The 13,806-nt window shown below is 45.3% G+C and overlaps 2 protein-coding genes across 2 annotated transcripts in view; both read left to right on the top strand.

Moving 5' to 3' along the window:
• The window catches only part of LOC6591570, a 77,784-nt gene that overhangs the window by 24,754 nt on the left and 39,224 nt on the right, over nucleotides 1-13,806 (top strand). Inside the window, exon 2 of the mRNA XM_026991415.1 lies at nucleotides 10,594-10,721. Within this exon, the coding sequence (XP_026847216.1) occupies nucleotides 10,594-10,721 (128 nt within the window). The remainder of the gene's footprint in view (nucleotides 1-10,593; nucleotides 10,722-13,806) is intronic.
• Nucleotides 991-1,771, top strand: LOC113567451. Its single transcript, XM_026995380.1, has 4 exons — nucleotides 991-1,023; nucleotides 1,085-1,153; nucleotides 1,207-1,335; nucleotides 1,391-1,771. The coding sequence occupies exons 1-4, from the start codon at nucleotides 991-993 to the stop codon at nucleotides 1,769-1,771; spliced, it is 612 nt and encodes a 203-aa protein (XP_026851181.1).

Genomic DNA, 13,806 nt, shown 5'->3' with positions numbered 1-13,806 from the left:
AAGGGGGGGCTGCACATCGACTCAATTGATGACCCTTTGGCAGTTAAACTGCCTCCACAGACGCTTAATGTGCACTCCATCAACATAAATCACTCATACGTCACGTTAAACACGCTCGAACTTCAAATGACGTGTATTTAACAAGCGGCCTGGCCGTGGCCATAAATTAATTAAGCCTAGGCCCACCCCCGCCGATGCGCCATGTACCACCTCCATTTACCATTTACCATCTACCATCTACCGGGACTCCAAAGTCCAAGTTCGCTCCCTCGCACTGGGAGCTCTGCAATTAAACTGTAAAAGCGAACAGCGAACATCGACGACGGCGAACAGCAAATTACAACCATTTACAATTAATTTGAACAACACGCCGCCATGCAAATGGCGTGCCATGGCTCATAACTTCCAATGGACACACACACTCGCACACTCGCACACTCTTTCGGCCATTAAAAAGGGGGACGAAAGAGGCGAGGCCAGGCCAAAAGCTAAGCCAAGTCAAGTCAACGGTTAACGGGCAACGTGCAAATGCTCAATTAGCATATCAATAAATCAAGAAAAGAGAAAGAAAAAAGCGAGAGTGTTGCTTTGAAGCCACGCCCCCTGCCAACGCTTTCGCCCACCGCCGTCGAGGGCAATCAAAATTTAGTTAACAAACGCCAAACAATTTATTAACCCCAAAGTCAGCGCAGCGGCGCAACAACCTTGAGGCTTGGCAGCCAACGTGACGTATACGTAATCTGATGGCGTGCCAACGTAATTAATCAAGACGTCCTGCGGCCAGACCATGGCCATAGCCATCCTTTGGTCTTGTATTGCACTTTTGTCAGCATACACATAAATATATAAAGCTCCACGTCAGGCTGAATTTATGCGTTCGAGGTGTCACGGCTTTATGGCTTTGAAATTTGAATAATAAAATAATTATATTCAATTTTGTTTAATTATCAAGTGTTACGACTCCGAATTGTGGATTCAGTTCTGTTTGAGATGTCAATGCGGGTACTGCTACTGCTGCAAATTGTGAGTGGGATATACATATATGCAAATATTTGTATAATGTATTCGTAATACCGACTTTTAGCTGCTGGTCTGCTTTTCATCGCTGATGAATGGGGAGCTCAACTGCAAGGCGGACAGAAAAAAGGCAGCTGTAAGTGCGGATCTACCGTTCTGAGGGATATTTTCTTAGTCTGCCACTGTTAGGATTTATCGATCAGGTGTTGTCAATTAACTCGTCCCAGCCTGGACAAAGGTAATGCAGAATGCAAAAACTCTCTGAACTTACCCTCCGGCAGAAGGTTCAACTTTGCCGAACTCTACACGATCAATATGGTGAGCAGTAGATTCGCAGAAGTACGCCATGCTCTAGGATTTACTCTGATTCAAGTGCATTGAGGAGTGCAACTATATAGCCTCTGGCTACACCGATGCTGATCCTCCATATCGGCTGGATCTGGCCAACATCCGCCACAACCTGAAGGAAATAATGCCACAACCGCAGCTGGAGTCCGTGCCCTTCATGATGGCTGCGTACAACAAGTGCGAGATATTTCGCACGCTCCATGCGGGGCGCTTCACACTCCACCTGCCGGATATTGAATTCATCGAGGAGCCGTGCAACCCGTTCGCCCTGCAGCTCACCATCTGTGTGCGAATGCTGGCCATGCAGAAGTGCCCCACTCGCTTCTACCTGGACACCGAGGAGTGTCGCCTGGCCAGGAACTATTTCACGCAGTGCGTCGGCGATATTGAAACGAATCTTGGCTGAAGTTCGAATGGAACTCAACTGCAAAACTGAAACTGAAAATGTGTGTGAAAGTTCATAAAGCAGTCGTTGGCGGCGGCTGACTGCCGCATAGAAAATTTCAATTCAGACTGGGCAAAAAGTGTTAAGGGAAAAATAAAAGAAAACAGTCGTAAAAGTCATAGATGAAATATGGCAATTTGACTTTATGCGAGCGAGCTAGCTGGTGTGGGTCCGTCTCCCTGCTGCAGTGTCACAACTGCAAATTGAATCACACACACACAGATACACACACACACATCCTCATGTGCTCACACATGTCAATGTCCTCTGCTGACTTTGCATAACTTCGTCTGCTGCTGATGCTGCTCTGCTCTGCTCTGGTCCATTCCCCAGACAGAACTCCTCACTCTCCTCTCTTCGCTTCTTTAAACTTGTTAGTTTTTCGGCACTTTTTTTTACAGCCACACACATTCACATTTACATTCAGATTACTTGTGGATTGAAAAGGGGTATGCTGTGGCTAACGAAGGGTTAGATATAGAAATGATTCCATTTGGATCAGTATTCCTTGAATGAAATGCAGATGTCGATTGCTTTCTCCCAAATAGGCAATGAATATATTCAAGCTCTTCCTTATCCTCTCAGTTTCAAGTAGATCCTGACTAGCACTGGGTACGCCGCATTCGATCACTTTGCCATCTGCCATATCCATCTCCTCTTCAGCAAAGTCAGCAGCAAAAGTTGCCATTCTATATAACACGTCTGTCCGACTGTCCGTCTGTCTTCGGTTATTTTTTTTCTTCTTTTTTTTGTCGGTGTCGCAGGACATGTTATGCAACTGGAATAAAGGAGTAAAATTTATGTGTTAGCACAGTGGATGGTGCCAGGAAGTCCGTCTTCGTACTCCTTCTGGTCCCTGGCTTTGCAGCGTCAGGTTAAACGGGATTTATGTCCTTTCAAGACATGCAGTCTCAGCCTGTTTTCTTAAAACAATTAACGTATTACAATCTCTCTCCCTCCCTTTTTGTCTCTGTCTCTATTTCTCTATCTCTGTGTGCTCTCCCATCCATCTGTGTCTTGTGTTTGTCTGTGTGTCGCAGTAGTGTGTCCTTGTGCCTTGTCCTGATTTGCATTTCCTGGCTGGCAAGCAGGCAACCGAGCAACCGGGCAACCCTGCAACCCGGGCAGCCCCCAGGCTGACAATCAAAGGACTTTGGCTTTCCTTGGCATTTTTCTTTAATTACGCCCTCGAGTCAAATTAAAAGCAAATGATAGTTGTTTCCCATCATCTGCTCTCCACTCTTATCCCTCCACTGTGTATCCTAGCTGCCGTTCGCTCCTTGCTGGTATCTTCTCTTCGGTTTCTTGCGGCGCTTCGGGATTTTCCAGTTTACTTAGTCAAATCAAAGCTTTCAAGAAAATTGTTTTTCTTTCTTTGGCGATGGTCAAACTGCTGACCACGGACCAAGGACCAACGGGCCCGGTACATATACTGGTACTCTCATTACGTCTAGAAGAACACTGCATGTCCTTGGGTGCACTTGAGTGCGGGGGAATGGAAGTGGGTGGATGCGAGTTTGAGGTTTTTGTGGCAAATAATTTGTGTAATTAAGTGACCACCGCTTGAAGCTCTTCTTCTCTTCTGACTAGTTTTCCTTACTCCCATTACTCTCCTCTTTCTCCCCAGCTAATTGCCTATTTGTGTATCTAATTAGTTTGGTATTGCAAACAAACATGAGACATGGCGGTGCTTTCTGTGTGCGGCTGATGCTGCTGTTCCTGATGATGGGAATGTCTGTCGGAGAGCCCTAAGCATACCTGTCCATTAGCTCTCTTTCCTCACACATTTCAGTCTCCGTCTAGTGCTCGTAATTAAAAAAACAGCCACAAAAGCGATGCTGGCGAACAAACACATCAAAAATGAAGCCACCCCCCTTTAGATGGTTGCATAATTCATGCACTGCCACTGCACCATCAACAAAAACAGGCTTAAAGACAGAGTGACAGAGACGGAGACAGAGAGGGAGACAGAGAGAGAGACACAGAGTATAGGGGGAGCAGAGGAAGGACTGGGCAGGGGGTGGTATGCAATCAAAATTATTATAATTGCGACGCGTTCGCCATTGTGCGACAACAATGACTTCCGCTTCCGTGCTGAAATTTGCCTTGTGTCTGTGTCTGCGTTCTTGTCGTTCCTATCTCCATGTGGCATGTACCCACGGCATTGTTTTTGTAGAGGGACACAGAGAGTAGGGCAGGGAGTTGGTTGCAGCCAGCGGGTGGAACAGCGCATTAAGTGCCTGCAAAAGACGCGCAACAAAGTGAACAGCCCCGCAGGGGTTGAGCGCAGGAGATGTATGTGTCTCCGTGTCTCCGGCTAAACGAGAGATGGGTACAACGTGCTCAAGTCCTCGACAGCTGCAACAAAAAATGGGGTAAAAAAGAGAGTGACAAAGGATGGGAGCTGTATGAGCTGCCACAAAAAAAAAGGGGTTACAAAAAGGAAGAGACGTCAAAGAGTGGCTCTCCCTCGAAAACCCTCGCAAATTGTATAATGAAGTGCAGGCCAGGAGTTCCACAAGATTAGCTCCACTGACAGAACAAACCTTGCCTAAATGACAGCCTAAGCTCCACCTCCACCTAATCAATCAATCACTCAATCAGTCAATCCATCAGCCACTCAATCAGAGACCAAGTCAAAAGTCGAGAGTATGTGTCTAATGAAATGATTAAATTTGTGTGTGTTGTTTGCCTTTGGTACTCGTATAGGCAAAAGCCCAGGCTCATGATTATTATAGCTCTAATTATGATTATGATAATGAGACATGAGAACATGAGAACTTTGCCAAAGTCGTATTAATTTGAGGCAAAGTGTTGGTCCTTCTCTGGCCCTTCTCTGTCTCTGATTGGTAGCCAATCAATGGAAGTGGCAGTGGCATTGCAGCCAGAGCCAGGGGCGGAAGGAGCTCGCAATCTGGAATTTAATCAGTTTAATTAATAAGCAACAGGAGGCGAAGTACTGGGGCTGGGGTCCCCAATACCTTGAAATCTACTATCATTGTTTGTCTGGGGCCATAATCAGATGGCTGAATGGGAGCGTTGATTGCCATTGCAACCAAGTTGCTTGACATCGTAGACAACGTCCAAGCCCAATTCCCAGGACTCGGACGAGAACACTTTTAATTGACTTATTTATGTGCCTCGAGGCCCACACGAACCAGAAGTAATGACTTCATTTGCTCCAGCCACAGCTGCTGATTTATCTAAATGAATTGTTATGGCCGCGTATTTGTCACAATTTCAGGCACAAGCCAGCGCTCTACCGAACCATTCTCGAATCCTCAAACAACCCCCAAACCAATCCTTAATCAGCCCTATATCCTGGCCCGTTCGCCGGTTCGCCCGTTCGCTTTTCGCTTTTAATTGCCTCGCATGTGGCAGGTAAATCCCCGAGCCTTTTTGCATATTTAGTGTGCCATTCGAGGCTTACTCTTTTGACGGGTTGAGGCTTAACCGTTTGTATGTGACCTGGTCAGTGTTTTCGGCATCTATTTCGGGTCCTTAAAGCGCTATCTTTAGTTTTCCCATCGATGGCCCTTAGACCGTGGTATGAAATGATATTAAACTTTCACCAGGACTGCATTTGAAGGCGGTCCTACATATTATAATAAAAATTACATACATAAACTCGAGTAGCCACTCGACTGCCATATGAATACTCCACGCACACCCACACACACACAAACACACACACACACCATTTCCATTCAAGTGGAACTCTCAGACACAAATATTACAAACGGGAGTGAGAGTACAATACAATAAATCAACGAGAACAGGGCTCGGGACTGAGGACTAGGGACTCGAATGCCGCCTGCTACAAATAAATGCATAAACTTCGAGTGTCAAACAATGGGGAAAAGTAGCAGAAGTGGCAGCAGTGGCAGCAATGGCCGCAATGGCAAGAGGCGTGGCATGTTGTATTTCGTTCCAAACCATTTCGCGTGCCAGTCAATGAGCTATGAAAATATGAAAAATGTAAACGACAAAACGTGTCATTTATTGTCTAACGAAAATGTGGCATGAGGCTATAGAGATGGACAGCTCTAAAGAGAGGGTTTAATGGGGGTGAAACAGCCCCCTATTTAAGGGTGGACAGCCCCTCAATAAGGGTGGACAGGAAGGGGCTAAGTGTGTGTGTCAAGTGTGGGCTATTTTGTCAATTTACAAATCACTTTTCATATGCTGTTTGTCAAACAGAACTGATGGCTGAGGGCCTACCCTCTTTGCGCACAAGTATGCTGTTTGTCAAACATAACTGACTGACGGTTTGACTGACATTACGCATACGCAGCGCTGGCCAGTAAAACATGAGTGACTCACACTTAAACACACACACACACACAGCTCTAAGGAGTGTGTGATGCATAAACTTATGAAATAATACAAGCACGCATCGATTTAACCTCAACAAAAGGCGCGGCCCCATAATGTCTGGGCGCTCCATGTTAAAACGGAAAAAAGAGGAAAAGGAAAAGCAAAAGCTGAGGAGAAATCTGTTGAATATCAAATAACAATCACTTGGCAAGCTAAATATATCATTATGCTTAAGTAGGTGGATGGTGAGGGATGCCAGGCACATACGAAGGACCTAAGGACATGGGATCTCACTGAATGGAGATGGAGGAGTGTGTGTCTGGTGCCTGGTACTGGCTGGGAGGGGACGGTTGGGGAGGGTCCTGGTGCTGAGCTGTTTTGTTGTTACAAAACGCTTTGCGCGTTTGCTGTTGCCTGAGTTGTTGGACCATCCTTTTTGCTTGCCTCCTTTGCTCCTCCTTCTGGTCTTCTTCCCTTTTCGTTTTCCCTCCTTTTTATAATCCTCACAGCTTGCATGTTTGCTTAGCACCTTGCTTGGGAGGAATCGTTTCCAGGGCGCGATGATGTGGAACAGGTTTAAAAAGTTTAAGCCTTAGAATCCTGTTGTTGCGGCCAGAGTGGGGTGTCGGGGTGATTTTCCCCCTGTGTATCCTGCCGTATTTTATACATAAAATACATTTGCTAAGAATTTACAAATCATCTTGCATATTTGATTTGCATATAAGATTTTCGTATCTGCCAATACCTTTTCCGGGATATCTCCTCCTTGAGAGAGAGATTGTCCAGGAGCGGGAGTACATATGTGGGTGTATGTGTGGGTGTGTGTCCTTGAGCTCGTTTGTATGTCCCCGAATCGCACAAGAGATTCACAAATTGCTTTCATTGATTGCCAACAAAGGAGGTGGAAAGGGGACATACGCCCACTGTACAGGGAATTCATGCCTCTCCATGTCTCGATGTGTGGGAGCAAATCTCTCTGTGAATGGAAGCTGAGTGAGTGAGAGCCCTGACTCCCAGATGGGAATTTTTCTTAAATTTTCCTCTAACGAAAGCTAAACTGCAGAAAAGAGCGGAGCAGTTTGTTCTCCCTGGACCACGTTGCGTATGAGTAATGTCGCTTTTGTGGGCGGGGGGCCAGCACTTGAAGAACAGCCCAAACAGCATTTTATAACTGACCAGATGCTAAGAGAGGTCCCATTCGCGACCAGTTGACCCAGTTGATCCCTGCCCCAAGGTCCCCCACTGCTCCAACGCCCACTCTTCCACTGCCATTTGTCGTTTTGGGCTGCGTGCCGTGGACGGCTACGTGAAATTATTACGCTGCAATGCATCATCAAAAGTAAACAGCAGCAGCAACAGCAGCAGCCGCCTGGCACTAGACAGCCAAGGGGCATGGGGCCAGACCCAGAGCCAGAGGAATGAGAGATGGGAGGATAGCAGGATGGCAGGAGAACACCGAAATGTGCGTCTGACATATTGGAGAGCAGCAGCAGAGGGAGCTGTGGAGGAGGGTCCCTGGGAGAGGCACGGTCCGGTGCTAGAAGCTTACTACAAAATTCATCACGGGACACGGACACGCATTTCGAAAGCGTACAAGAACGAACGCAATGCCAAAATGTATTTAAACAGGCATTTAAAGCATTTAAGCGCTAAACAATTGAGAATAAATAAAACAACTAAAGTCGACAACAAACAGAAGTATCTGTACCCTATTGCATACCATACCCAAACGAACGAACTCCTGCCGAAGGAGGAGCAAGAGCAAGAGCGTGCCATCAAACAGATGAGACAGCGCAGAATGGCGGACATGCTGCTAGAGTAATTGTTATCCTTGTTGGCAGTGCACAGGCACGTAAAGCTCTCAAAGAGCAGGGAAGAGCTGGGAGAGCAGAGGCGGACTAAACAACAACGCCACTTGAAGGCACGAGCCAAAAAGCAGCAGGAGCAGCAGAAACAATCCTGTAAGCAGCACTCAGCGGCACGCACTTGAAGCTGGCGGAGCAGGGGAGGAGCAGGATCAGCAGGACCCAAACAGGCAGCTAAAACTGCAATCGCAGCTGGCGCTGGTCCTGGTCCTGTCTCTGGTCCCGGCTCAGCCGTTGTCCTAAGGAGCCTTTGACTGGAAGGAGTAACAGCACTACAGCTGCGTCTCCTCCTCCACTGGCATCCATTTCTAGGCGTTTGCTCAAAATTTCTCCGCTGCTCCTTATTTATTTTTAATATTTTTATTTGCCCCATGCAAATAGGCAACGGTTTTCCCTTGTTTTATTTATTCTTCCTGCTGTTGTTTTGCGGCATTGCTTTATTATACACTTTGCTGGAAGTACTATGATTGTGCCTATAGCGTGCCCAACTTTTCTGGCTGTAACTCTGCATAACGGCAACAGGCTTTCGATCCTTCAGGGTATCATATGCTTCGGCTCTCGTTGAGAACTTTCCTTTCTGTTTTTATTTACCAGCGGTTTTTGGAGAGGCAAATCTTTACATTTCAATGCGTTTCAATTAAGTGGAGCGCCGTTTGTTTGGTCACGCAAAAATTACTCAGAACTCTCCCCCGGAAAAGTGTTCATAGACTGGGAAAACTTGTTAAGTTTAGGCCCCATAAATCAGGCATGGAACTGCAATCCCAGGGAACTCGTCATGCAATGTATTTGATATCAGAGCGAGCCTGTGGCATGCCGCTCCCCAACGTAATTGAAATACAAAGCCAATTTATACAAAAGCCGATAAAAGGCCCCCAAAAGGCAGCAGAAACCAACAGCAACAGCAACAGCAAGCGGAACTCGGTGGCATGCCACGGGAACTGGCGACACACACCAGCCACCCCGCCCACCGGTGGAAGAGGGACACGGAGAGGGGAAGCTGAAATAAGGCAGCAAAGTGGCAATCACGCCAATCACGCGTAATAAATCATTGCGTGAGTGAATGTCCGCATGTGCGAGGGAGGGTGGGGGTATCTGTGTGGAGGGCTCAGCATTTGGTGGGTCAAAATATGGAACAGAACGTGAGGCGGAAAGGGATTTGCTTGCTGGCCAGCTAACGGTAGTCACGTGCTGCTTTTCCACCAGCACGCAATGCGATTTTTTTTATGCCAACATTTATACGAGAATATGTCGTGTAAAACCCAGTAACCCACCCCCAACTACTTGGAAAAGCAAAAGCACACCCATGAAAAGCGAGAGTTGACAGCCGAACAAAGGTCGATAAGCGGAGGCGCCCCTACCCTCTCGCCCACCCTCCCAGCCAGCCCCATTGTGAGCGATGACAGCTTGTGACCGAACTCTCCAGCAAACAGCAATTAAAAAGCCAAAAGGCTTCAATTAAGCCTTGACCTTTTGATATCGAAGCAATTCTTTGGGCAATGCACTCAAAGAAATTTCTAACAAAGTTCTTAATCGAAAGCGAACAATGGAGTTTAGTATTGTAGTGTTTTGGGGTTGAGTGTTTTGTTAAAGTATTTGTAAATTGTTTGTGATTTCTGTGTGTATATATGTACATATATCGAAATGCATTTAAAAAATTTCGAGTACCCTAATCTATCGCCAGTGCTCCCTTTTTTTATTCTTTTTCTACCACCCTATTCCTTTCCAATTCCTTTAACGCATCTTTCTCTCTCTCTCTTTCCAATTATCTGTTGGTATTTTTGATGATATTTTTCAAAGAATATATATCCTTTTTGAGTAGTTTTTCCAAGAAATTCTTCTTTGAATTATTGAAAAATAGGCCATATTTTTGGAGCAACTAACTGTTTTTTCAGTGGATTTAAAAGCCATGACTTACTCGCTGACTAACTGACTAAACGCTTTTCCTGGAGCTCGAGTAAATGGAGGTCTCAAGAAGCTGGCTGGCGGAAGCCTCCTCTACCATTAGGCAAGCTGAAGTTGCAAGGCACGCCCTGACCTCCTCCCCAGCCCTCTTCCTCGAACACTTCCCAGCTCTAGCACTCCCACCCACAAGCCCCACATTCATTATCTTGAGCAAGCAGCGCGTGTAATTTTCCACCTGTAATTGGTGTAATTGAGTGCAAGTGCGGAGAAAATATTCAACATGCCAGCAATTAACATAAATTCTCCGCGCTACGCGTACAAAAAAAAATATAAAAAAAGAAACTGGTGGAACGGGTAAGAAGAAGGCAGTCAAATGATAATGAAAGAATGGAGTGGCAGGAGCAAGGGCATTAAGGGAGAGATAAGCAAATGGCCGCCATGCTGCGAAGCGTTCATAATTGCCCGCTTTTCCAGTGTATGTGTGTGTGTGAGTGTGTGTGTGTGGGGGGGGGGAGTGACAAATACAGTAAGGGACTTTGAAAGGAAAAGAACCGAAAGAAAGGAAAGGGAACCGGAAGAAGGGTTAAGGAAATGTAGCATACTTACATGCGCCTCGGAAGTAGTACATGTTAATGACAGACCCATACATTTGCAATGTGCTCATCCATCTCTCTCTCTGCTCTCTCCTCTCATTTGCAGGCATCGAGTGCTTTCAGCGGTTCTCAGAACAGCCCAAGTACACGGAAGTGAATCCCGGACAGGATACGCTGCTCACATGCAAAGTAATCGACAAGCGGGGCACGTGCTCCTGGCAGAAGGATAACAAGGTAATTATATCAACCACATCACACACCTCACACTCACATCTATCGATGGCGGCGGCGTCGGCCCTAGTTTCTAAACATTTTGATTAAACTCATAACTTGGCCAAAACTCTCACAGCCCACGCACACGCACATGCACCGACACCGACACCGACACCGACACCGTCAGACGTGTCCAAGGCTCTGGGCCTCATATCATATTCGTGGCTCGTCCTGTGGTTCAATTAAGTGTTGTTCTTTTGGCCTCTGTTTGTGGCCTGGTCTCCATGTGGCGTTCGTAATTTACACCCTGGCCATCCCGGACAAGTCAATAATGAAAGCCAAAAAGTTCCCCCAAGGCGGCGGGGACTCGAGACTTCTTTGTTTCTCTGTTGATTAGAACCATGTTTGCCAAGAGCAATGCCGTGCAGCGCAGCGTAGCGCAAGTTTTAATCGAAAGTGCGTGACAGTGCGGAGGGGACTGAGGTGGACCGATGGTGGAGTTGGCCAACTCAATTGGAATTCACGGGAAAACGCTTCGAGGCTCACGCTCTCTCTCTTCATTTGATGGCCCAAAATGAACTCCAGCGCCAATTTTTATGGAATTTATTTGGTTTCTGTCATAAAACTGACAGCCATTATAATGGGAATATGCTGGGTATTTGCAAGGAAATCATTGGGGACATAAGTATTCCATCTTCCTATTATATAACAATGATAACATAGGCATAGAAACTTCTCTTGATGCTAAGTGTGGCATCTTTAAAACCTCTTTGAATCCAACCTAGTTTTCATGGTCCATTATATGTATATTTTTTTTGTTGGAAAATTTATTTTCTATTTTCATTTATATTTCAATATACTTTAATCTATAAAAAGGTTCTGTGAGGGTGCCTCTTCCATAAAAAGCAATCGACAGAATTAAATGTGGTTAAATGTCGATGAAAATTCAATATGAGTGTCGCTCTATGAAGGAAACTATTGGATTGAGCATTGCATTTGCATAATAAAAATATTATCAATGTAGGAAATATAGGCACGACCGAAAAAACACACAACTAGTCCCCCATGCCCTGTTCAAGAGAAAGAGAACCTTAAAATAACTAAAGACATATATTTCTAACAGATACTACTAGAAAAAAGTGCTTAAGATGAGCAGATTTTACCCTGTCTTATTAATTGAAATACGGGAGGTTAAAGGGACAGATCAGCATAGACACGGGAAAGGAGGAGACTATCACCAGTCGGTGATTTTTTCATTGCAAAGCTAATTTTATTCACAAAATCCATTAGTATACGATGTACGGCAGCCCGTTGAGATAGTTGAGATTTAAAAATAATGAAAAATTCACTCCAACGAAGAATATTACAATAGAGAAATTATCCCTGTCCCTCCCTCCCTCTTCGAGAGCATTCGAATAGAGCAATAATTCCACATTTCCCTCTTCCTCAGAATTAGGTATGTTTTATTGTTATGAATAGAGAAATTTTCTGCTACCTCAGATGTGAGTTTTCGTAAACTTCTTGGCATTTACCATGGTTATTATGGAGGAGGAGGGAGGGGGAGGGACTTAACTGCAGGGCCATGGCCATCTTAGTTTGCATAGCAATTCCAAAATGGCCTCATTATGAATCTGCTTTAGCCACAAAACGGGCCAGCAGCAGCCACAGAGGGGTGTATGCTGCTTGTTATTCATGGCAATTGTGTGCGTTTGAAGCATAACTTTTATTTGCTGCATGCCCCTGCCTCCACTTGTTGTGGGGCAGTTGCTTATGCAAATGCATGCTCCGCGGGGATCAGGGAATACAATACCATTGCATAGAGGGAGAGGGTGTCTTGGTCCATTGTATGACAAAAATCAGAAAGCATTTCAAATGTCCTTTTTCATATGCTGCGCATCGCAAAACTCCTCGCTTTTGCAGCACATACTTAAATGTTTACATGCTTTGTGTCTCCACTCCAAGGAGTCCAAGGAGCCAAAGAGGAGCAGCAGCGGAAGAGTGGAACCGGAAACGGAAGTGGCACTGGAAATAGGGGACAGACTAGGGTAGCAGAAGAACAAGACCAAAGGACAAACATCATTTGCATGCATCGAGCGTAGCACTCACTCTCACATACCCACATACATGATGCTGATGTTGCTGTTTCGGGTTTCATTTAAAATTCTTCTTATTTTTGCATATTTTTACCATTTTTTTTCTAAATATTTCGTATACTCTTAACGAGGGGTATGATGATTTTTGGGAGAGGTTTAAAATACAAAAAGGGAACAGATACGCATATCTTTATTTTGAACAGAAGTAGATGGAATTAGTAGAAGTAGCATTGACCTTTAGTTCCTTTGTCCGACACCCATGGTGCTGCTGGATCATATATTCATACACGTACAATAAAAGAAGATCAATCCTTAAGAGTATCAAAGTCTTCGGCTCCAAAGCCTGCCTTCTTTTCGCTCAACGTTCTCTCAATTTTCTTACATTTCGGTATATGGTTTTACCATAGATTTTATGTGTAGTTATTATAAGTACAGATGCTATGTATTTTTGGGGATATTTTGTTGTCCCAAAAAACGAAGGGGTGGCAATGCCCCTGATGCATTCTAATTGAGCCAAAAAGGATGCCGGTACCAACCCTGGGTGCTTTTCCACATCTATACCCTCTGCTGAGTGCATTTCCTGATAAATTCAAAGCAGGATGATATCCGCATCCTCATCTACACATACTCTGCATAGTATGGGAGTTCAGCCGTTTGAATAAATGTAATTTTTGGGCATCAAACTTTCTTTTTTTATGGCAAACAAAACGAGCTTTTCCGACTTTTCCTCTGTGCCTCAAGTTTTGTTGTTTGGCTGCTATGCAGTTTTGCAGTTTTTCCCGGAGTGTGCGGTGCGAGGGGGAGGTTCCTGGAAAATGTGGAGAATTATGTCGATATGAATATCGATTGGGGGAAAATGGGAAATGTTTTGGCAACAGCAATGGGGGCCAGAGCCAAATATTTACTCGATTTGGGGTTGCCATTTTCCCTCTCTCTCTCTCTCTCTTTTTTTTTGTGGAAATTGTTTTTCTGGCAGTTTTCTGGCAGGAGCCTATCCTCTCTCTCCCTATCCC

This window comes from Drosophila persimilis, unplaced genomic scaffold, assembly GCF_003286085.1.
Source record: "Drosophila persimilis strain 14011-0111.01,24,50 unplaced genomic scaffold, DperRS2 tig00000000-arrow-pilon, whole genome shotgun sequence".
NCBI lineage: Eukaryota > Metazoa > Arthropoda > Insecta > Diptera > Drosophilidae > Drosophila > Drosophila persimilis.
The sequence above is the reverse complement of the archived record's forward strand: the minus strand, read 5'-3'. Positions and strand labels throughout refer to the sequence as shown.